Raw genomic sequence first — 24,471 nt, forward strand, 5'->3', positions numbered from 1 at the left:
GTAAATTGTTTATTGCTTTATACACAATTTGTACTGTTTGAAAATGAACCAAGTCTGTGAATTTTAAGAATTTGGATTGTAAAAATAGTGGATTTGTATGATCTCTATAGCCAGTATTATGAATAATTCTTATAGCTCTTTTCTGCATTACTGATAGTGATTGTGTTGTACCTTTATAAGTATTACCCCATACCTCTGCACAGTACTGTAAATATGGTAAAACCAGTGAGCAGTAAAGAATGCGGAGTGAGTTGTGGTCCAGAATATGTTTCGCTTTGTTTAGAACTGAAATGCTTCTTGACAGTTTACTTTGTATATGTTTTATATGAGTCTTCCAGTTTATCTTATCATCTATTATCACCCCCAGAAACTTATTTTCATGTACCCCGTAAGTTGGAGAGGAAATGGCATCTCACTAATTTAGAAGATCTTCACTTAGCCTGGAAAAAGAGTCTGTTGCTCTATAAAAAAGCCCTCCGTAAAGCTAGGACATCTTTCTACTCATCACTAATTGAAGAAAATAAGAACAACCCCAGGTTTCTTTTCAGCACTGTAGCCAGGCTGACAAAGAGTCAGAGCTCTATTGAGCTGAGTATTCCATTAACTTTAACTAGTAATGACTTCATGACTTTCTTTGCTAACAAAATTTTAACTATTAGAGAAAAAATTACTCATAACCATCCCAAAGACGTATCGTTATCTTTGGCTGCTTTCAGTGATGCCGGTATTTGGTTAGACTCTTTCTCTCCGATTGTTCTGTCTGAGTTATTTTCATTAGTTACTTCATCCTAACCATCAACATGTTTATTAGACCCCATTCCTACCAGGCTGCTCAAGGAAGCCCTACCATTATTTAATGCTTCGATCTTAAATATGATCAATCTATCTTTGTTAGTTGGCTATGTACCACAGGCTTTTAAGGTGGCAGTAATTAAACCATTACTTAAAAAGCCATCACTTGACCCAGCTATCTTAGCTAATTATAGGCCAATCTCCAACCTTCCTTTTCTCTCAAAAATTCTTGAAAGGGTAGTTGTAAAACAGCTAACTGATCATCTGCAGAGGAATGGTCTATTTGAAGAGTTTCAGTCAGGTTTTAGAATTCATCATAGTACAGAAACAGCATTAGTGAAGGTTACAAATGATCTTCTTATGGCCTTGGACAGTGGACTCATCTCTGTGCTTGTTCTGTTAGACCTCAGTGCTGCTTTTGATACTGTTGACCATAAAATTTTATTACAGAGATTAGAGCATGCCATAGGTATTAAAGGCACTGCGCTGCGGTGGTTTGAATCATATTTGTCTAATAGATTACAATTTGTTCATGTAAATGGGGAATCTTCTTCACAGACTAAAGTTAATTATGGAGTTCCACAAGGTTCTGTGCTAGGACCAATTTTATTCACTTTATATATGCTTCCCTTAGGCAGTATTATTAGACGGTATTGCTTAAATTTTCATTGTTACGCAGATGATACCCAGCTTTATCTATCCATGAAGCCAGAGGAACACACACCAATTAACTAAACTGCAGGATTGTCTTACAGACATAAAGACATGGATGACCTCTAATTTCCTGCTTTTAAACTCAGATAAAACTGAAGTTATTGTACTTGGCCCCACAAATCTTAGAAACATGGTGTCTATCCAGATCCTTACTCTGGATGGCATTACCCTGACCTCTAGTAATACTGTGAGAAATCTTGGAGTCATTTTTGATCAGGATATGTCATTCAAAGCGCATATTAAACAAATATGTAGGACTGCTTTTTTGCATTTACGCAATATCTCTAAAATCAGAAAGGTCTTGTCTCAGAGTGATGCTGAAAAACTAATTCATGCATTTATTTCCTCTAGGCTGGACTATTGTAATTCATTATTATCAGGTTGTCCTAAAAGTTCCCTAAAAGGCCTTCAGTTAATTCAAAATGCTGCAGCTAGAGTACTGACGGGGACTAGAAGGAGAGAGCATATCTCACCTATATTGGCCTCTCTTCATTGGCTTCCTGTTAATTCTAGAATAGAATTTAAAATTCTTCTTCTTACTTATAAGGTTTTGAATAATCAGGTCCCATCTTATCTTAGGGACCTCGTAGTACCATATCACCCCAATAGAGCGCTTCGCTCTCAGACTGCAGGCTTACTTGTAGTTCCTAGGGTTTGTAAGAGTAGAATGGGAGGCAGAGCCTTCAGCTTTCAGACTCCTCTCCTGTGGAACCAGCTCCCAATTCAGATCAGGGAGACAGACACCCTCTCTACTTTTAAGATTAGGCTTAAAACTTTCCTTTTTGCTAAAGCTTATAGTTAGGGCTGGATCAGGTGACCCTGAACCATCCCTTAGTTATGCTGCTATAGACGTAGACTGCTGGGGGGTTCCCATGATGCACTGTTTCTTTCTCTTTTTGCTCTGTATGCACCACTCTGCATTTAATCATTAGTGATCGATCTCTGCTCCCCTCCACAGCATGTCTTTTTCCTGGTTCTCTCCCTCAGCCCCAACCAGTCCCAGCAGAAGACTGCCCCTCCCTGAGCCTGGTTCTGCTGGAGGTTTCTTCCTGTTAAAAGGGAGTTTTTCCTTCCCACTGTAGCCAAGTGCTTGCTCACAGGGGGTCGTTTTGACCGTTGGGGTTTTACATAATTATTGTATGGCCTTGCCTTACAATATAAAGCGCCTTGGGGCAACTGTTTGTTGTGATTTGGCGCTATATAAAAAAAATTGATTGATTGATTGATTGATTGATGTACCCTTTCAATATCTACCCCCTCGACTTGTAACTGAACCTGTATGTCTGTATTACAATAGCCAAATAACATGTATTTTGTTTTACTTAAGTTTAATGATAATTTGTTTCTGTCAAACCATATTTTCAATTTTCCCATTTCTATACTGATCCTCCTCAGTAACTCCTGCAAATCCCCCCCTGAACAAAAAATGCTTGTGTCATCTGCAAATAATACTAATTTTAATATTTTGGAAACATTGACAATATCATTTATATAAATTAGAAACAGTTTTGGACCCAATACTGACCCCTGTGGGACGCCACAAGCATTGTCCAAGCATGATGATGTATATTCCCCCAACTTCACAAACTGTTTTCTGTTACTTAAGTAGCTTCTCACCCAGTGCAACACCAACCCCCTAATCCCATACTGTTCAAGTTTATTGATTAATATGTCATGATTAATTGTATCAAAAGCCTTTTTAAGGTCTATAAATATTCCAACTGAATGTAATTTGTGGTCTATGGCGTTTGTAATCTCCTCAACTGATTCTATTAATGCAAGTGATGTTGAACTATGTGCTCTGAATCCATATTGACTATCAGTAAGTAATTTATGTTTATTTATGAATTTGTCTAATCTATTATTGAATAACTTTTCTAATAATTTGGAAAATTGTGGAAGCAAAGAAACAGGTCTATAATTTGTGAAGTGGTGTCTATCCCCAGTCTTATACAGCGGCACAACCTTAGCTATTTTCATTTGATTGGGAAATTTACCGGTTTGAAATGATAAGTTACAGATGTATGTTAATGGTTCTACAATCCATTCAACGACCTGTTTTACCACCACCATATCAATTTCATTTAAATCGGTAGATGTTTTATATTTACAATTATTCACAATGTCTATAATTTCATTTCCATCCACTGCTGTGAGGAACATTGAACAGGGATTTCTTTCTATAAGATTATTATCCCAATCCTCAGATTGGGAATCGGGAATTTTTTCTGCCAAGCTTGGTCCAATATTTACAAAAAAATTATTAAAACCGTTGACTACCTCATCCTTATTTTCCTTCTTGACATTATTATCAATGAAATACTGAGGGTAACTCTGTTTTTTATTACCATTTTTGATAATGCTATTTAATATATCCCATATTCCTTTAATATTGTTTTTGTTATTATATAATATGTTACTATAATATTCCTTCCTACATACCCGTATAATATTAGTTAATCTATTTTTGTATTTCTTATATCTATTTTCTGCCTCTTTAGTCTTTAGTTTTATGAATTCTCTATACAGTGTATTTTTCTTATTACATGCATTTCGTAACCCTTTCGTCATCCATGGTCGAGCTTGGATTTTTGTTTTCTGTAGTCTTGTTTAATTGGACAATTTTTATCATATAATGATGTAAATATTTGTAAAAAAGTTTCATATGCACTATCAACATCACTTTCACTGTATACCTTTTCCCAGTTTTGCTCCTGTAAATCCTTCTTTAGTGTGTTCATGTTTTCCTCTGTCGCACTCGCCTGTATTTTATTTTCTCCTCTGGCTGATTCCGCCGATGGTTTCTATTATAAACGATGAAAACTGGTAGATGATCACTAATGTCATTGATTAATAATCCACTCACAGTGTTATTCTCAATATCATTGCTGAATATATTATCAATTAAGGTAGCACTATGGGATGTAATTCTGCTTGGCCTGGTGATTTTTGGATATAAACTCATACTGTACATTATACTGATAAATTCATCTGTTATTTTATGCTTATTTGGATTGAGCAGATCAATATTTAAGTCACCACAAATGAACACAGTTTTTTGATTAGTTTTTGAGAACATTTTTCCCATACAGTCAGTGAATGTTTCAATACTAGATCCTGGTGCTCTATATATACAGCTGACTAATACATTTTTGCTTTTTTCTTCACATATTTCAATAGTTATACATTCTAATAAGTTATCAATCACAGTTGTCATATTGTCTACTATTTTATAATCCATGTTCTTATCCACATACACAGCCACTCCTCCTCCACTCTTATTTTTTCTGTTTACACAATTAAATTCATATCCATCCAGTTCAAAATCCATTCCTTTATCTTCATTGATCCATGTTTCTGATATAGCAATTATGTTAAATATTTTTTTAAACTGACTTAAATATTCTTTAATGTTGTTAAAGTTTGCATATAGACTTCTGCTGTTGAAATGGATTATTGATAATTTGTTATCCGTTCTAATGATCCGATTAAACTGTTCATCTGTATAATAGCAACAACTGTCATTGATATTTGAGAAGAAATTATTGTCCAGGTCTATATCGTGCTCCAAGTCCAGTACATTGTGGTCTGTGTATTTAAATGTTCTCAGTTCTACTTTTCCATGATCAGCAATCCTTTGAGTTATATCCTTCTTGTCTCCAGATGTAGATGAATAGGTAGTAGATGAATAGGTTCCTCTGGTCTGTGTCATGGTGTTGTGATGTGTTTGTGTCCTCATACCTTATTGGTCATATTTGTCCAGATCCTCGCTTTAAGAAACACTATTGTTCATATTTGTCCAGCTCCTCGATGTTCCTTATTGCCATGACTTTTGCTTGTTCTGGTGATCCGTTCAGTTTGATGAATATTTTACAGTTTGAAGTCCATGTGTGCTGGATTTTTCCCTGTTTCTTCAAGAAGCGTGCTTTCCTGGCGATGTCGGCATTCCGTTTGGTGAGATGTTCATTGATGAATACGTTTGTCCCTTTCAGTTTTCTTCCTTGTTTTAACAGTGCTGTTTTGTGTTTTCTGTTGATGAATCTCATGATGACGGTTCGTTTATCACCGTCATTTCTCCGGGGCAGAGGGTGGCACGCTTCAATGTTATTTAAATCCATTTCTATACCTTTAGATAGGAGGAAATCAGCAACCTGTTTTTCCACAGAGCTGACCTCCTGTTCACTGGGCTCCCCTCCGCTCTCATCTGTTACCGCCCGTGCGTAGGACCGTGGTTTGATGTGAAGACCTGTGATGATGACGTCGTTAATTCTGGTGTACTGCTCCAATTCAGCCACTCTATTTTCCAGCTGCACCAGATGCCGGTCTTTCTCGGCATTCTGGAGCCGTAATGCCTTCACCTCCTCCACCAGATCCATGATTGATTTCTGTTGCTGCTTCACAACAGAAATCTCCTCTGATAGAAAGTCCAGAGATTTTTTAATATCGTCACCTTCCTCCGCTGTCAGAACCTTCTTAGGCCCCATGGTCGGCTTATGAGCAGCTTGTCGATCGCCGATGTTAACAGCCTGCGTTGTTTGTCACCGGGATGGATCTGCACTGCGCTGGTGCCGCGCGGCCTCGGTGTTTCCGCGCTGATGGATCCGCGGTGGCTGCACGAGGCCTCGGGGAAGCGGCACTCGTGACGCGCTGCTCTAATGACGCAGCGCGCGGCCTCAGTGAATTCACCACGTTGGGCGGGCCTCGGACGTTGTTGCTGTCCAGTCGCGGAGCTAAGTTGCCGGTTGAGGTGGTATTCCCACTGTCCGGGTTGGCAAACACCGGCGTGGCAGATGGCAACCACAAACACCACCTCTGAAAACTCAGGTACAAACTTTTTGCAGCTCGCTCTGACGACACGCAGCTCTGACTGACTGTGACTGACGCAGCTCTGACCTCTGACCTGATATGACTGGAATATGGTTCTGCTACTAGTAAGTCCCTTCGGCTGCTCCCTTGTTTGCACTCGGGGTCACCACAGCAAATTCACTAGATCCGCTCACATTGCTCCCCAGACAAGGGCAGTTTTTCTATATGCCCACCCCTACAAACATAAGGAAACTGTATTATTTGGACACATTCTGATTATGTGATACTGATGTACATATTTAAGTCATGTATCCTTTTTTCAGTGTATACGATCCCCTGACAAGCCCCTGTAGGCTCCCAGTATCAAAGGTTTTTCTTTCTATCAATCATCTCAGCAGATCAGGACTTTAAGTTGGAGGAGGGACCTCATAAATACAATCACCTTTTGAGGCAATTGCAAGGGAAACGTCCGCACTGTTGCCCGCCTCTGCTCCAAAGCAACTGAACTTCTTGTATTTAGTCTTCAAAAACTTCCCCATTGATTTGGATGAATTTTCAGTTGTTGTTTTTTTTTTTAATTGAGTCCATCTAGTTTTGAATAAACATTTAGATATCTCTGACCTGTTCATGGGTGGTGGCTTAGTGGTTAGCACTGGTGCCTCACAGCAAGAAGATTGTGGGATTGCTTCCCGCCCTTTCCATGTGGAGTTTCATGTTCTCCGTGTGTCTGTGTGGGTTCTCTCCAGTTTCTCCAGCTTCTTCCCACATCCAAAAAGGTTGGGTGAATTGGAACCTTTAAAAAATCAGTCCAGAAGTGCAAATGTATTTGTCTATCCACCTTATTCCAAGCCCCCGTGAGGCTTTGCGTGAATTATGGGTGAGACTTCCGGTAAGAACTGGTGTCGCAGACTGAACGGTCCTTCTAAAAATCGGTCTCCCCGATGACACGGTTCACCAATTAACACCTCGTTTCTGCTTCAAACTGCACTCCAGTCATCATCTGTCTCAGCGACAGATATCTGAAGCTTTAGTACAGCAATCATTTCCACATAAATTCAGCATTATTTCATCATAAAAGGCGGCAGAAGCGATCAGAGCACCACGACTAAACGAGCTGCTAGCTGATGCGTTCACTGCGTCAGACATTTTAAAGTGACACGGAATTTTGCCTCGTTTCTGCTTAAAACGGCCTTGTTTCTGCTTAAAACTGACTTTAGAATGATTTAAGAGGTTTTACCTTTATCATCTGATGGTTAATAATCCCATTAATCCATTTGATTGCTTTGGGTGAAGAGACTGTGTGAAGAGCTGCTGTGGTCCAAAATAACGCATGTGCAGATGCAAAAGGCGGACTGATTTTTGGGGGTGGACCGGGCACTGGCGCTTGTTTATGTGTTAACTGTTCGCGTGAATCCACTTTCTAGCAGTTGTCACAGTTCAAACAAAACAACATTACAATCTCGCTGTCTACAAATATAGAGAGGTAATAATAATAATAATAATAATAATAATAATAATAATAATAATGTGGCCAAAAAGAGAAATTGAATTAATGAGAGAGGAGTGGAGTTGGTGAGGAGTACCAGTTTGAATGGCTTCAATTTTTGAGCCATTCAGCTGCAGGACGTTCTATCTCATCCATGCCCCTATCTCCTCCAGGCAGGAGTTGAGGCGGGAAATGGTGGCAGAGAAAGGAACGGAGGGAGTGATCTTGATGTAAAGCTGTGTGTCGTCAGCATAGCAATGGAAGTGGATTCCATGCCTGCCGACGACACACCCGAGGGGAAGCATATAAATGGTGAAGAGGGTGGGACCAAGCACGAAGCCCTGGGGGACCCCACAGGTGACAGTGTGGGGGCGAGATTTAGCGTCCCCCAAGACCACATGCTCGGTCCGGTCAGTGAGGTAGGAGTGAAACCAGTGAAGGGCACTGTGGGAGAGACCAGTGTGGTGCTGGAGACGGTGCAGGAGGATGTGATGGACTATGGTGTCAAACGTGGCAGTGAGGTCGAGAAGGATGAGGAGGGAAGTGGAACCAGAGTCGGAGGCCATCAGGAGATCATTGGTCACTCTGATGAGAGCTGTCTCTGTGCTGTGGGAGGGCCGAAAACCGGATTGAAATTTCTCATATAGATTATTGAATTTGAGATGATTGTGAAGTTGAATGGAAACTACTCTTTCAAGGATTTTGGAGATGAATGGAAGATTACTGATTGGACGCTAATTTGAAAGGGGTACAGGGTCAAGGGTTGGTTTTTTAAGAAGGGGTTTGCATCATTGTGACACTGGCTCAATTTTGCAGTTACAAGCTGGTAAATACAACCCCTGGCAAAAATTATGGAATCACCGGCCTCGGAAGATGTTCATTCAGTTGTTTAATTTTGTAGAAAAAAAGCAGATCACAGACATGACACAAAACTAAAGTCATTTCAAATGGCAACTTTCTGGCTTTAAGAAACACTATAAGAAATCAAGAAAAATAATTGTGGCAGTCAGTAACGGTTACTTTTTTAGACCAAGCAGAGGGAAAAAAATATGGACTCACTCAATTCTGAGGAATAAATTATGGAATCACCCTGTAAATTTTCATCCCCCAAACTAACACCTGCATCAAATCAGATCTGCTCATTAGTCTGCATCTAAAAGGAGTGATCACACCTTGGAGAGCTGTTGCACCAAGTGGACTGACATGAATCATGGCTCCAACACGAGAGATGTCGATTGAAACAAAGGAGAGGATTATCAAACTCTTAAAAGAGGGTAAATCATCGCGCAATGTTGCAAAAGATGTTGGTTGTTCGCAGTCAGCTGTGTCTAAACTCTGGACCAAATACAAAAAACATGGGAAGGTTGTTAAAGGCAAACATACTGGTAGACCAAGGAAGACATCAAAGCGTCAAGACAGAAAACTTAAAGCAATATGTCTCAAAAATCGAAAATGTACAACAAAACAAATGAGGAACGAATGGGAGGAAACTGGAGTCAACGTCTGTGACCGAACTGTAAGAAACCGCGTAAAGGAAATGGGATTTACATACAGAAAAACTAAACAAAAGCCATCATTAACACCTAAACAAAAAAAAACAAGGTTACAATGGGCTAAGGAAAAGCAATCGTGGACTGTGGATGACTGGATGAAAGTCATATTCAGTGATGAATCTTGAATCTGCATTGGGCAAGGTGATGATGCTGGAACTTTTGTTTGGTGCTGTTCCAATGAGATTTATAAAGATGACTGCCTGAAGAGAACATGTAAATTTCCACAGTCATTGATGATATGGGGCTACATGTCAGGTAAAGGCACTGGGGAGATGGCTGTCATTACATCATCAATAAATGCACAAGTTTACGTTGATATTTTGGACACTTTTCTTATCCCATCAATTGAAAGGATGTTTGGGGATAATTAAATCATTTTTCAAAATGATAATGCATCTTGCCATAGAGCAAAAACTGTGAAAACATTCCTTGCAAAAAGACACATAGGGTCAATGTCATGACCTGCAAATAGTCTGGATCTTAATCCAATTGAAAATCTTTGGAAGTTGAAGAAAATGGTCCATGACAAGGCTCCAACCTGCAAAGCTGATCTGGCAACAGCAATCAGAGAAAGTTGGAGCCAGATTGATGAAGAGTACTGTTTGTCACTCGTTAAGTCCATGCCTCAGAGACTGCAAGCTGTTATAAAAGCCAGAGGTGGTGCAACAAAATACTAGTGATGTGTTGGAGCGTTCTTTTGATTTTCATGATTCCATAATTTTTTCCTCAGAATTGAGTGATTCCATATTTTTTTCCCTCTGCTTGGTCTAAAAAAGTAACCGTTACTGACTGCCACATTTTTTTTTTCCTGATTTCTTATATTGTTTCTTAAAGCCAGAAAGTTGCCATTTGAAATGACTTTAGTTTTGCGTCATGTCTGTGATCTGCTTTTTTTCTACAAAATTAAACAACTGAATGAACATCCTCCGAGGCCGGTGATTCCATAATTTTTGCCAGGGGTTGTATGCACTGTATATGTGGCAGTCTTGCCGGACAATTATTTGATTTAGTGCACCTTTTGGAAGAAAAATATATTTACCACTTTCACTTTGTGCTATTTTAATTGTATTCTGTAAGTATAAACAAATGAAGATCAATAAAAAAGTATGAGCTCATTTATGTGGCTTGTGGGTTTGCAGCTGAAAAAAACTTCAGGCCAGATAGGAAGAAGATGTGTCCTTTTCCAAAAAACATTAGGCCGACTAACTCAGCAAACCCATACAAAAATCATAAGCTCATTCAGGAGACAGCTTACAGGTCACATTTGCAACTGCACAAAGCTGTACAAGCTAGTCCGAACCTGTAGCATTTGCACCTGCCACGGCAGCCAGAGTTGCAGCCACATTTGGTGAGTTGTTCAAAACTCTTTGCAGTTGATGAGTTGGCTGTCCAGTAAACCTTCCACTCATTACCTGCTTTCTCCCAGCCCCAATCAGATGGACTCTCTGCTTCTGGCTGACGTAGTATTGCCTGAGCCCATATGCATCCTGCCTGGTATGCTGCACGTTTGGTGTGTTGAAGCAGAGCTGCACTGGTAGGAGGGCTGACTTCATACGACCTCTGCTTCCTGGCAAACAGGTCAAGTCTGGCTTCATCTACACTGTCAACAGTGCTGGATCTGTCATACATGAGAACCACAAACGTCTCCAGAATCTCCATGTCTGCATCCTCAATGGACGGAGGGTACTTGCTCAGTTTAGAAAGTACTGGGGTAGCCTCTGGGAACATATCCCAAGTTTGCCAAGCTGTCTTCTTCCCTTTGTTTCTAAAGGCTGAGACCACATCACAGCCAGTGAAGGCATGGAAGAATGGCATTCCTGTGGCCCTCTCTTGGCCTACACAATCTGACAGGTCGTGGATGGGAATCCAGCGAAGGCTCGAACCTTGACCGAATGCCAACCACAACTGCTGCAGACCCATACTATGTAGAGTTGAGAAGACACTCAAGCCAATGACCACACATCTGTATCATTGGCTTTGATCATGACAGACTTGCTGCCATGGCTCTATAAAACCAACAAAGAAACACAAATACATGGCCAGGAGGGCATAATTGACGTGATGAAAACTTCATGGCGGCCATCTTGAAAAAACGGTGGCCATCTTGAAATTTTGAGTGGCCATCCAATGAAAATGATGACTTAACCTATGAAGAAGATGTGTAGAAAATTTCATGTTTCTTTGTATAAGTGAAGTATTTCACTGAAAAAATGAATTTATCTGCTGCACTAAGGTGGGAGGACGACATGAAGACGTGGCCTAAGATAACATACGGTAGCATTTTTAGCTCCTTTCTTAGCTCTCACTCCGGATGGGAGGCAGTGAACAATCTGAAAAGCTCTGCACAATAATAAGGTCGGTCCTGTTCTGCTAAAAAAGGGGACACAACTTATTTACCTTAAGGCAGATGGAGATGCCAACAGAAGCCTTAAAATCCCTGATCACTGAGCCTGGGTTTGAGTTTCAGCATCAGGTGAAATAAACAGCAGGGTGTTATGTCTAATAAAAAAAAATAAAAAAAAATCTTTTCTTTTGTTATTTCCATTTAGTTACCGTATTTTCCGGACTATAAGTCGCACCGGAGTATAAGTCGCACCAGCCACTTTATCCATTATAAAGAAAAATAAACCATAAATAAATTGCACTGGACTATAAGTCGCATGGACATACAGGTATGTTAACTTAACATGAAAAGTTCAGATGATAATATTGTGACGGCTACCGTTTTCGAATGCATATTTCACCAGTCGCAGCTTGTAATCTGCAGTGTTATGTGTCGGACGCAGCTCGGAGAACCGACCAGCGTTTGAAGGACCCAGTATGAAATAAGCAGAGCACGGTACAAAGGCTAACTGAATTTAATACATAACAGTGATGTGATACAAAACAACAAAAGAGTGTGCGGTCTGGCGTGGTGGTGATACGGTGCGCTCCCAGCAGCGCTAACAGTCCGGAGCCAGAAGCCGTTCGGACCCAAGGACCCCGCCGACACCCCCCAGGTGGCCGCAACAAACCGAGTCTGTGAAAGAAGGAACCATTATGTGAGTCCACACTCTACACACAGAGAGACCACTCAAAGGTGTACATAAACAGCAAACACTTCCTGGCTTAATTACTAATCAGCTTCCCAACCTGCAGGCATGGAACATCCAGTTCACAAAACTCCACTGCAGTGGAAGCCGATACATGACTAACGTACAGCTCAATATAATAAGGTGTGAGGGACACCACATTTACTGACTGTATAAACGTTAGTCACAAAATCTAACGTACCTCAGGAAGTGTGCTGACGAGCGTGAGACCTCACCCCCTCCTCTTTCACAGACCGTGCATCAAACCCTGGACGTTCTCTGCATCCACTGATGATGAGATGGCTCCCGAGACGACGATCTCACCCGTCTGGTCACAAGGTCGAGTCTCTGGCAAATACACACTGTATACTCCAGTCTTAAATGCCACCATGTTCCAATCCATATAGATGCACCACAGCTGTGAGTCCTGACGAGCCGCAGGTGATCAGGGTGAGGTCCTGATAACCTCAGCAACACAGCCACTCAGTCCCAAATGCAAGCCACCTGGAAGGAAAACCAAAAGACAGAAACAAAAAGGCAGCCAGGCCCCCCCAGCCATACAACATGCAGAGTATGATTTTCTTTTTGGTGGCTTTTTTGGGGCCTTCTCTGTTGTCTTGTATCAGTTATCAGTAATGTTGAAATATTTATTTTTCTATGGTAGTCAGCCTTGAGTGCCCTCTCGTGAGCTGCATTTTACCTACGGATATGTTTGTATTTTGCGGACCACATTGCGAGCTGAACCATTACCCACACCATCGCTGAACGGTGGTGGCCAAGTGGTTAAAGCGCTTGGTTTCAGTGCAGAAGGTTCCGGGATCAAATCCCACCCCTGCCACATTTCTCCATATAATGTGGAGTTGCATCAGGAAGGGCATCCGGCGTAAAACCTGTGCCAATTCAACATGCAGATCCACCTTGGATTTTCTGTGGCAACCCCGAGTGCAAACAAGGGAGCAGCCGAAGGGACTTACTTTTACCCGCTGTGGACCATAGTACACACCAGGTGTCAGCTGCCGATGTTCGTGCAGCACCTACCTGCGCAGCTCATGACCTCCCTGTGGTGTCGACGCCAGCTCCTTCCAAGTGGACACGCTAATCCTCCGCCGTCGCTCACCCAGTGCTCCCATGCAGCTCTCAGCGTCAACTTAAATATTCTGCTCACACTGATATCCAAGGGTTGAAGCTGTTTTGTTTAACCCTCCCGGAATAACAGCAAGCACCGTGTTCGTCTGCTTCACACGCTGTTTCACAATCATTGTCTGGGTGAGGTGAGGAATACGCATCCAATGTTCTGTTCTCTGATTGGTTATCACGACCAGCGTGACCTATAGGGCGGCTGCCATACTACAGTGCCCATGATGCATTGCATTTCCGTTTCCGGTGGCCATTTTAAAACATAGTGACTCTGTCACGTAAAATTGTTTTATTACGGTAAATTAATTGAGAATCTACCGGTATATTTTTCATTTATCAGTCGCTCTGGAGTATAGGTCGCACCCCCGGCCAAAACATGTAAAAAAGTGTGACTTATAGTCTGAAAAATACGGTATTTCATAATGTCACAAGACCTCTCTAGTTATGTAAGTTGAAATGACTTTACGTAGTGAAGTTACAGTAAAATAACTTTAGAAAATCTATACAAAGAAAAGAAAACAATAAACATTAAAATAAACTGGTCCGGGAAATGAAATCCGCTAGAAAACAATGGCTCACAGCTACTTCCGGTGTCTAACAGGAAGTTGCGCCCATAATTGCTTCTACAACAGCACCCTCAGGAATAAGGTGGATACTGTACTGTATGTGGCCCTGTGACAAACTAGCATCCTGTCCAGAGTGTACCCCGGCTCACACCCTATGACTGCTGGGATAGGCTCCAGCCACTGTGACTCCTTGATTGGAGTAAGTGGGTATAGAAAATGGATGGATCGCATGTTCATCAACATATTGGAATTGTCCTGCTCCTGGGAGGAACATTGGATGATGAGGAAAAGTACATAAATTAATCTCCAATAAACATTGAATTAATTCATGTGGGAACAAGAAACAGAATTGCTGAGATGCTGTAAAGACAGGAAAGAAAAAAGGTTTATTGTCCTCAAGCAAACATGTCACTCAAAACCAAAATGAGATGATTCTTGTCTCAGTTTGTGGAGACTGTTACAGTTTGCGTGTGTATTAATTTTTGTTTTTGCATGTTATGTCATTAGATTTTGTTTTGACACTCTGTGATGTCATCACTCTTGATTATGACTTCATCTGCCTTCGTATCCAGACACGCAAGGGGAAGGATGATTGAGCTCTCTCAGGCCAGAGATGGACGGAAAGAGGAGGGGATGGAGGGATGGGGGGAGGCCTGTTTCACCACTAATGGGCTTAGGGGAGAACAATCTGGAAACGACACAAGAGAAGGAGGGAAGCAGCTGCCGTGTCCTCCTCTTTCCAACCTCATGGACAGCATCTCTGGAGACTTTGCTCTTGTTATCAACGGTCACAGTCTGGTAAGTTTGGCCCCACCCCTCATACCACACGCTTATTTTTAAAACTGTCAGACTGTCAGCTTGCACCAATTTATGAGTTTCCAAAATAAGTTATTTGGTTCAACAAACCATGTCCTTCTCAATTTGTTTCCTTCAAGGGGGGGTTATCTCTCTCTCTCTCTCTCTCTCTCTCTCTCTCTCTCTCTCTCTCTCTCTCTCTTTCTTAGCAAAAAATTATCATAGTCAGTGCGATATCTGCATTCAGCAGTGTTGCAACAAAAAATAATAAAATGAAATAAAAAAGCACATCAAGTCACCGAGAATCATTCTGCAACATCACGTCTTTGTGTGTGGTCCAGCCAGAGGACTTCATCCAAATTACAGGCAATATTTTCACTTTGCCAGGCAGAGGAGGAAAAACCCCTCTGGTGTTCCAAACCCAGCTTTAACAAGACTCCAGTTATACCATCACAGGCTGGTTCCATTGCTTCCAGTAAAGTTGGCCTGATGTCGGGCTGTCGGTCATAGACCTTCCACCACCACACAGAAAAACTCCTCTACTGGGTTCAGAAAGGGGCTGTAAGGTGGAAAGAAAATCTCTATGAAGTGCTGGTTGTTGGTGAACCCACTCATGCATCAGGACAACACGGTTTACACCCATATTGTCCAAAACTATGACTATGATTGTTCTTGGTCTTCCTGGTCCCCTTCCTCCTCATCCACCACCTCTCACATGAACTCTTCCTCCTCTGTCTCTCTGTATGTTTCTGTCCATGGTAGATGGATGCACGTGTGCTACCTGTGCACTCTGAACTGACTTATCCTGCCCAGTTTGTCTGATTGCATCATTAGAAACGTGTGTGTTCGGTTGTTAGTTGTTGTGTGTAAAATCTGGCAGCTGCGTTGGAGTTGTGTTCACATTTTGCTGCCTGTGTTTATAGTTTTGCTACACAAGTGTAATGTTGTGTTTAATGAATGAGAATATGTTTAGAGTTTGGAAAAAGTGTGCATAAGATCAGCAGATTGTGTCTAACCAGGTGAAAACTGCTTATGGTTTTGCCAGAAGGGTTGCTTGATTCAAGAAATGAGTTCAGGCCGCTGTGAATTTGATTCAGCGAATAGAGTTTAGTGTTTTAGCAATAAGGCAGCGCAGTCTTGTTTGAACCCCTGAGTGATATCGTGGGATTTGACCACTTCTGGGGACAGATTCCAGTTGCGCAATACAAACACTGCATCACTTCACATTTGCCCTATTGACGTTTCAAATCCCGCAAAACTTCGAAAGGTTCACCGCGCTGCGAGATCTCAGTAACATTGAGACGCTCTGATCGGGCTGCATTTTAACCGCTGCACATGGACAACACCATTAACATCGCAACATAAAACTATTTTTATATTGTGCCTAAAACTCTTGTGAATATATTCTCTGGGTTTATAGACGTTGTTATTGTGTTTGTTTTATGTAAACATGCGAGAATCACAGGCTGTCTCTCCGTTATTTTCAATGGGAGCTGCTGTGAGCTCCGCTCGCTTCCTGATCATGTCGTTCTGGGGGAAAGTGAAATTTGCTCTTTAACGTCTTGATTATTGTTCTTTACAGCACTGTTTGTCCTCTTTGTTCCAGACTAATATATGTATAACATGTCTGAAATTCAGTTTGTGTTTATTAAATTCCACGCATATTAAACGTAGCAGACACGGATTATTTGTTATAATTGTTTTAGCAAGTTTTCAGGGTATCATGCAGCAGTCTCATTAATGTGACGAAAAGCATAAAAAAAATTACATTTTTGTAGTATAATATTAATTTACAATTGTCATCATGTGGATTCTCTGTTGTTTGACTGCAGTGACTCTCTGGTGCGCAAGGGATTATGGGATACGTCAATAGGGCGAATGGAAAAGTGATGTATTGTTTTGTTTTTGCTGCAATCACCGAAGCAGTCACGAAAAGTGCATTTTTTTGGTTCCCAGTGGAGAAGTGAAGACGAGGCAAATGGGAGAGGTCATGTCGGTAAGTTTTAGCCTACGCACTTTGACAAAGTAGCTGCGGTCTCTCGCCTGCACAACCGCCTCGACATGTTTGCGTTGCGGGTCATAAACAAACAGCAGCATGTTCACTTTCCACCGCATTGTCACTTCTTCTTTGCACTTTCACTGTTTGCTGTGTAATTTGCCCAGAAACTCAGAGAAAGTGACATGTTTCTTATGTGGACAGACGAGGGCTGTCCCTGGATGTAGGATTATTGCGTCATATTTTAGCTCTTTAGCGGCCACCCTCAAACAAGAATGCGTTGCCCAATTCAGAAAAAACTGTATTCCATCTATGGAATAATGACACACTGGTCACATTGGACACACTTTCCAATTCATTTGGCACCTGTCTGTACAGTAGTTTATATTGATTGATCAGAAAATAATTTGTCAGCCTTTAATATCATTGGATTTGCCACTGTTCTGTGTTGTCCCTTGAAGCTCACTGCATGTATTGCTGCCTAATAAGTATTCATAATTCATAATATAAACTGATATCTCATTGTACAGAGTGTTGAGGGTCTGTATCAGTACTCTGAGCCCTCTGAGTGGCATGGTGGCTTAGTGATTATTATTATTGAGGATTTATTTCATTCATTTAAAAGAAAAAACAGAAAAGCAAAATTAACAAAACATTACAAACCATTGAACGAAAAGGAGCAGTTTGGAAGAACAAGTCTTATAAATGGACGGATAACCAGGTAACGACCTATGTAAATGGACAAGTGACAACGAATGCCGTATGCGGCAAGAGCTGCAAAAACCCACGGGGTCTGAAGATTCATCAGACCAAGATGGGATGTTTGAAGAATGTACAGTTTGAGCAGCGCTCAAGGAGTAGCCTCAGAGAGACGCAGGAGGAACTAGGCCGGGGATTATCCCATAGCGGCCAGAACCCCTGTGCTCCAGAGGGGCTTGGTGAGACGCAGGAGGAGCCGGGCCGGGAGTCACCCCACAGAGCCCAGAACCTCCAAGCTCATGGAGTTCAAGCTTCATGCATTCCACATCATCGGCGGGTTAAGTAGCCTCCAGCTAGTAAGGGGTACGAGTGGCGGAAATTTGATGACGATGTTGATGGTATCCTGGAAGCTACCATGAGGGGAGGGGCAGATAGGAAACTCCAAACGATGGCAACTGTGATCATCAGTGTCGCCACGGAAAGGTTTGGGTTGGCAGAAAAGAGAGTCATTACAAACCAGTACTCCAAGAACCGCAGGGCAGAAAAGATCTCACAGCTACGCCAGGAACTACGACTCCTGAAGAGGCAGTTTAAGGGAGCAAGTGAGGACGAGAAGTTAGGATTGGTAGAACTTCGAGGTATTCTTAGGAAGAGGTTGTTGACCCTCCGGCGAGCAGAATGGCACAGGAGGCGGGCCAGAGAGAGAGCCAAGAGACGTGCTGCCTTTCTGGCAAACCCGTTTGGGTGTACCAAACAGTTGCTAGGTCAGAAACGTAGTGGCCACCTTATATGCTCAAAGGAGGAGGTAGACTTATATCTCCATAATACCTATAGCGATGCAGGCCGGGAGGAGGACTTGGGTGAATGCAGAGGCCTGATTAATCCACCTGTTCCGATTACTGCCTTTAACATCAAAACACCTAGTTGGGAAGAAATCCAAGCTGTTGTCAAGGCTGCCAGGTCCAGCTCAGCACCTGGACCCAATGGGGTACCTTACTTGGTGTATAAAAGGTGCCCCAAGCTCCTGCGGCACCTGTGGAGGATCTTGAGGGTGATCTGGAGGAGGGGTAAGGTGGCCCAACAGTGGAGATCCGCAGAAGGGGTTTGGGTTCCAAAGGAGGAGAGGTCAACCACCATTGAGCAGTTTAGAACCATCTCACTGCTTAACGTTGAGGGGAAGATATTTTTCAGTATCCTCTCCCAGCGGCTGTCAGTCTACCTCCTGAAGAATCAGTACATTGACACCTCAGTGCAAAAGGGGGGGATCCCAGGGTTTCCAGGATGCCTGGAACACAGTGGTGTGGTAACACAACTGATTAGAGAGGCCCGAGAAGGGAAAGGAAACCTGGCGGTACTATAGTTGGACTTAGCCAATGCGTATGGTTCCATACCTCATAAGCTAGTGGAGGCGGCATTGGAGAGGCACCACGTCCTGAGCAACATCAAAGTCCTCATTATGGATTATTATAATAGCTTTAACTTAAGGTTCACTTCTGGCACAGTTACATCAGAGTATCATCGGCTGGAGAAAGGGATTATCACGGGATGTACTATTTCAGTGATACTCTTTGCCCTGGCCATGAACATGCTAGTCAAGTCTGCCGAGCCGGAATGTAGAGGCCCCCAAACTAAGTCTGGGATCTGGCAGCCTCCTATCAGGGCATTCATGGATGACCTGACAGTAACAACAGTGTCAGTTCCTGGGTGCAGAGGGATCCTCCAAGGTTTGGAGAGGTTAACCACCTGGGCTCGGATGCGCTTTAAGCCAGAAAAATCCAGGTCACTGGTCCTGAAGAGAGGGAAGGTGACTGATCAGTTCCACTTCTATCTAGGAGGTACCCGTATACCATCTGTCACAGAGAAACCTGTGAAGAGCCTTGGAAAAACCTTTGACTGCTCCCTAAAGGATGCCGCCTCCATTAGGGCAACTAATGAACAATTAGAGAGTTGACTGACAACAGTCGACAAGTCAGGTCTTCCGGGTAAATTCAAGGTGTGGTTATACCAGCATGGCATCCTGCCTAGAATACTGTGGCCATTGCTCGTGTATGAGTTTCCCATCTCTACGGTGGAAGGGTTTGAGAGGAGGATCAGCAGCCGTCTGCGTCGTTGGTTGGGCTTACCTCGAAGCCTGAGCAGCATTGCCCTTTACGGCAATAAGACCAAGCTGACGCTCCCTATCAAAAGCCTTACTGAGGAGTTTAGGATTATCAGAGCAAGAGAGGTGCTCCAATATAGGGATTCCAAGGACATGAAAGTATCCCAAGCAGGTATTGAGGTGAGGACTGGCAGAAAGTGGAAGGCACAGGAAGCTGTGGACCAGGCAGAAGCACGGCTGCGTCACAAGGAGCTTGTGGGTTCTGTGGCAATCGGCCGGGCATTAAATTCTTAATCCAGTCAGTTTATGATGTCCTACCCAGCCCGTCGAACCTTTTCACTTGGGGCAAGGCTGATACCTCAGCATGCCCCTTGTGCCAGGGGAGAGGAACTCTGGAGCGCATCCTCAGCAGCTGCCCCAGAGCGCTGGGGGATGGTCACTATCGTTGGCGCCATGACCAGGTGCTGAAAGTAGTTGCTGAGTCCATCAATACTGCCATAGTCCAGTGCGAGAGCTTGAAACCATTAAGGCGGGAAATCTCGTTTGTGCGAGCTGGAGAACAACCACCCGCCCGACCGAAGGCCCAGACAGGTCTCCTGGGTGCAGGGAAGGACTGGCAGTTGAGGGTGGACCTGGGGAAACAGCTTCGCTTTCCTGAAAACATCTTGGAAACCAGTCTTAGACCAGACATCGTTCTGTTTTCAGAGTCAGCTAAGCAGGTTATTATGCTGGAGCTTACAGTGCCCTGGGAGGAGAGAATGGAGGAAGCCAGTGAGAGGAAGAGGGAGAAGTATGCTGAGCTGGTGGAGGAGTGTCGCAGACGGGGCTGGCATGCGAGGTGCCTTCCCGTCGAAGTTGGAGTAAGGGGCTTTGCAGGAAAGTCACTCTGCAAGGCCTATAGCCTCCTGGGTATCACCGGAGCACGCAAGAGAAAGGCCATCACTGCAGCATTCGAGGCTGCAGAGAGAGCTTCACGGTGGTTGTGGATCAGGAGGGACAAGCAGTGGGCGACAGCTTCTTGGACACAGGCCGGGATTTGAGGGGGTCTGAAGTTGAAAGACCCGAAACCCCCCATGACCCCAGGTATTATCACTGATGATGTGTCCAAGATTTTGCATTATGAAGTGTATGTAACCATATATTCTGCCCCTTTTTTTCAATACAATCTTGCAAAGCATCATCAATCGACATCATTGCATTTCTATGACTTTGTCACATGCCACCGACTTCTTTCCTAATTTTAACCATTATTTAAAAAACTACATCCCTAATAGATTACATTTTAAACTTCAGACATTCTAAACATTATTAACAGATTACATTTTTGGCTTTGTCACAGCCCACTGACTTATTTCATAGTTTCATACTTACGAAATACATCAAGTTTAATACGTTTTTAAATAATTTAAGCGACCTTGATTCTTTGATTTCTTTGTTGAGGTTGTTCCATAATTTTACACCATTCACTGCAATACTCCGTTCCTTTATTTTGGTTCTGAATCTTGGTTTTTTAAAGACTTCTATGCCCTTCAAATTATAACTACTTACTCTTTTTTCAAACATATTTTGAATGTTTATTGGTAAGGTATTGTTATTCGCTTGGTACATTATTTGTAGTAATTTCTAATCAACTAAATCATGAAATTTAAGGACCCTATACTTAATGAACAATGGATTAGATAGATCTCTAAATTGACTGTTGCCAATCACTTTTAAAGCTCTTTTCTGCAAAATAAATAAAGGTTGTGTATAAGTTGTACATGTTGATCCCCAGATTTCTACACAATAAGTCAAATATGGAACAATCAATGAATTGTACAGTGTTAATAATCCATAACTATTTAATGAATATTTAACTTTATGCAAAACAGCAATGGCTTTCGCTATCTTTCCTTTTATGTAATTTATGTGTGACTTCCTGTAAAATCTTCATCTATCATAACTCCTAAAAATTTTGTTTCTTTTATCCTTTGAATGTCCATTCCATCTATTTTTAATGACACATCATTTTTTTTTAACTCTGTCATTAAACAATATGAAATTTGTTTTATTAAGATTAAGTGACAATCTGTTTATATCAAACCAATATTTCACTTTTTCCAACTCTGTATTTGTCACTTGTGCTACTTCCTGTATATCTGATCCAGAGTAAAATAATGTTGTATCATCAGCAAATAAAATGCTACCAAGTTCATTAGATATATTCACAAAATCATTGATATACTAAATAAACAGTTTGGGTCCAAGTACCGACCCTTGTGGTATGCCACACATAATATTACACAATTCTGATTTAGTATTATTTATCTGAACAAACTGTTTTCTATTTTCTAAGTAGCTTTTTACCCACTGATGTGCAATCCCTCTTATTCCATATTGTTGTAACTTGTGAAGCAATCTTGAATGATCGATAACATCAAAAGCTTTTTTCAAGTCAATAAAAACACTTACCATATAATCCTTATTATCTATTGCTTTTGATATTTTCTCTGTTAATTCCATAATTGCCATAGCTGTCGAATGTTTTGTTCTAAATCCATACTGAGCATTATTTAAAATATGATGTTTCTCAATGAATTTATCCAACCTTGTCACAAAAACCTTTTCCATAATTTTAGAAAACTGTGGAAGCAATGACACTGGCCTGTAATTTGAAACGTTATGTTTGTCTCCATTTTTATATAATGGTACTACCTTGGCAATTTTCATTTTGTCTGGGAAAATTCCTGTTGACAGAGGCAGATTACAAATGTAAGTGAATGGTTCAATAACAGTTTCTATTATACTTTTTACAGTCATCATGTCTAAATCTTCATAGTCAGTTGATCTTTTGCTTGCACAGTTTTTTACAATATTCCTTATTTCATCTTTTTCCACATTGTCAAGGCAAATACTATTGACCGTATTTACAATTGTATTTAATTTATCTTCTGCTATTGGTTTATTTCCCACCAGATTTGATCCCACCTTTGAGAAATAATCATTAAACTCATTTACAACTTATTTTATATCATTTATCTCTTTATTTTCATTGACAAGGTAATTCGGATTAGCACTGGTGCCTCACAGCAAGAAAGTTGTGGGATCAATTCCCGCCCTTTCTGTGAGGAATTTGCATGTTGTCTGTGTGTGTTTCCTCCGGGCACTCCAGGTTCCTCCCACAGTCAAAAACATGCTTATTTAGGGTCTGCTCCTTTCTCGACAGCTGGAGTCGGTCCCCGGGTGCCGGACTGTGGCTGCCCACTGCTCTTAGTGGTTAGATTGTGTCTCACTGTAATTAGGACGGGTTAAATGCAGAGGACAAGTTTTGTTGTATGTATATATGTGCAATGACAATAAAGGCTCCATTCTATTCTGATCCCTTTTAATACTAGTTTATTTCTTCTAACATTGTTTGTTGTGTGTTGTTTCATTCAGTTTCTATCACTGTGTTTTTTTCTCAGTTGATCACCTTTTTTATTATGAGTAATATTATTATTGTGTTATATTATTTGTTCATTTAGTAGTTACATTTCTCATTCACAATTATATACAATAAAAACTTGTCACACGTTCATGTGGCTGTTTGTTTTGAGACCATGCCCCTGACCCTGTCAAGTAAGAACAAACGCAAGTGAGCTTCATAAAAACAATGAAACTGAATGTTAGAGCATCTTATTTCAGGATCCTGTCTCTGTTTTTCACTCCCCCCCACAGGCCCATGCTCTGGAAGCAGACATGGAAACAGAATTTGTGTCAACAGCATGCGCATGCAAAGCTGTGATCTGCTGCAGAGTCACTCCGCTGCAAAAAGCTCAGGTGGTGGAGCTCATCAAGAAACACAAGAAGGCTGTCACACTGGCCATAGGAGACGGCGCAAATGACATTAGCATGATTAAAAGTGAGTTGATCTGTAAGGAAAAACAACCTGATCTAGCTGTTTCCAAATAATTTAAAATCGCTTTAAAAGTGTTTATTGACACCAGTTCCCAAAGATTTAGGTAATTCTGCAACTGATTCCAAGCAGATCGAGCAGTGTATCCCCAGCTGAGGGGGGACCTTGAGGACCTTTTAGGAGGAATAAATCCTGGGACCGAAGAGAATAACTTCCCAGACTTTTTTGTTGTATATGGTATATCTGTAGGTAAGAAGGAAGGAGTCTAACTGAACAAACGCTCACTTTCTGCTCTTCACTTTTCCAAATGCTTCTCAACTAACCCCACACAGAGCTCTATGATCCACAAGATCTGGATTATACTGTATATATGCACACACACACACACACACACACACACACACACACACACACACACACACACACACACACACACACACACACACACACACACACACACACACACACACACACACACACACACATAAAAAAGCCCAAAATGTTTGTGCCCTGTAAAAATCACTTCCAGAAAACAGCCACAGAAGATAGTATGGAATAAAAAGACAAATGATGTGGAAAGATTGAGTAGAAAAGAGTAAAGTTTTGACATCATACTGGCAACATAAAATAATTAACACCTTCTACTGCACTTTGCATCTCTGGTGAAGAACTCACATACATGGAAAATAATAAATACAGTTGTTTTGTTGTTGTTGTTGTTGTTGTTATACCTCTCTAGTGATTGGGGAAAAAAGTCACATTGACCATGATTCAGTTACTTTCTCCTCGTCACTTTTCTGAATGCTCCTCAACTAAACTCATGGGGCACTCTATTCAATTCAATTCAATTTTATTTATATAGCGCCAAATCACAACAAACAGTT

General features: G+C 41.6%; 1 protein-coding gene across 1 annotated transcript in view; it reads left to right on the forward strand.

Moving 5' to 3' along the window:
• The window catches only part of atp8b2 (ATPase phospholipid transporting 8B2), a 136,440-nt gene that overhangs the window by 84,514 nt on the left and 27,455 nt on the right, over window positions 1-24,471 (forward strand). Inside the window, exons 22-23 of the mRNA XM_034174795.1 lie at window positions 14,698-14,923; window positions 23,410-23,593. Of these exons, the coding sequence (XP_034030686.1) occupies window positions 14,698-14,923; window positions 23,410-23,593 (410 nt within the window). The remainder of the gene's footprint in view (window positions 1-14,697; window positions 14,924-23,409; window positions 23,594-24,471) is intronic.

This window comes from Thalassophryne amazonica, chromosome 7 (assembly GCF_902500255.1).
Source record: "Thalassophryne amazonica chromosome 7, fThaAma1.1, whole genome shotgun sequence".
In the NCBI taxonomy this organism is placed as follows: Eukaryota; Metazoa; Chordata; class Actinopteri; order Batrachoidiformes; family Batrachoididae; genus Thalassophryne; species Thalassophryne amazonica.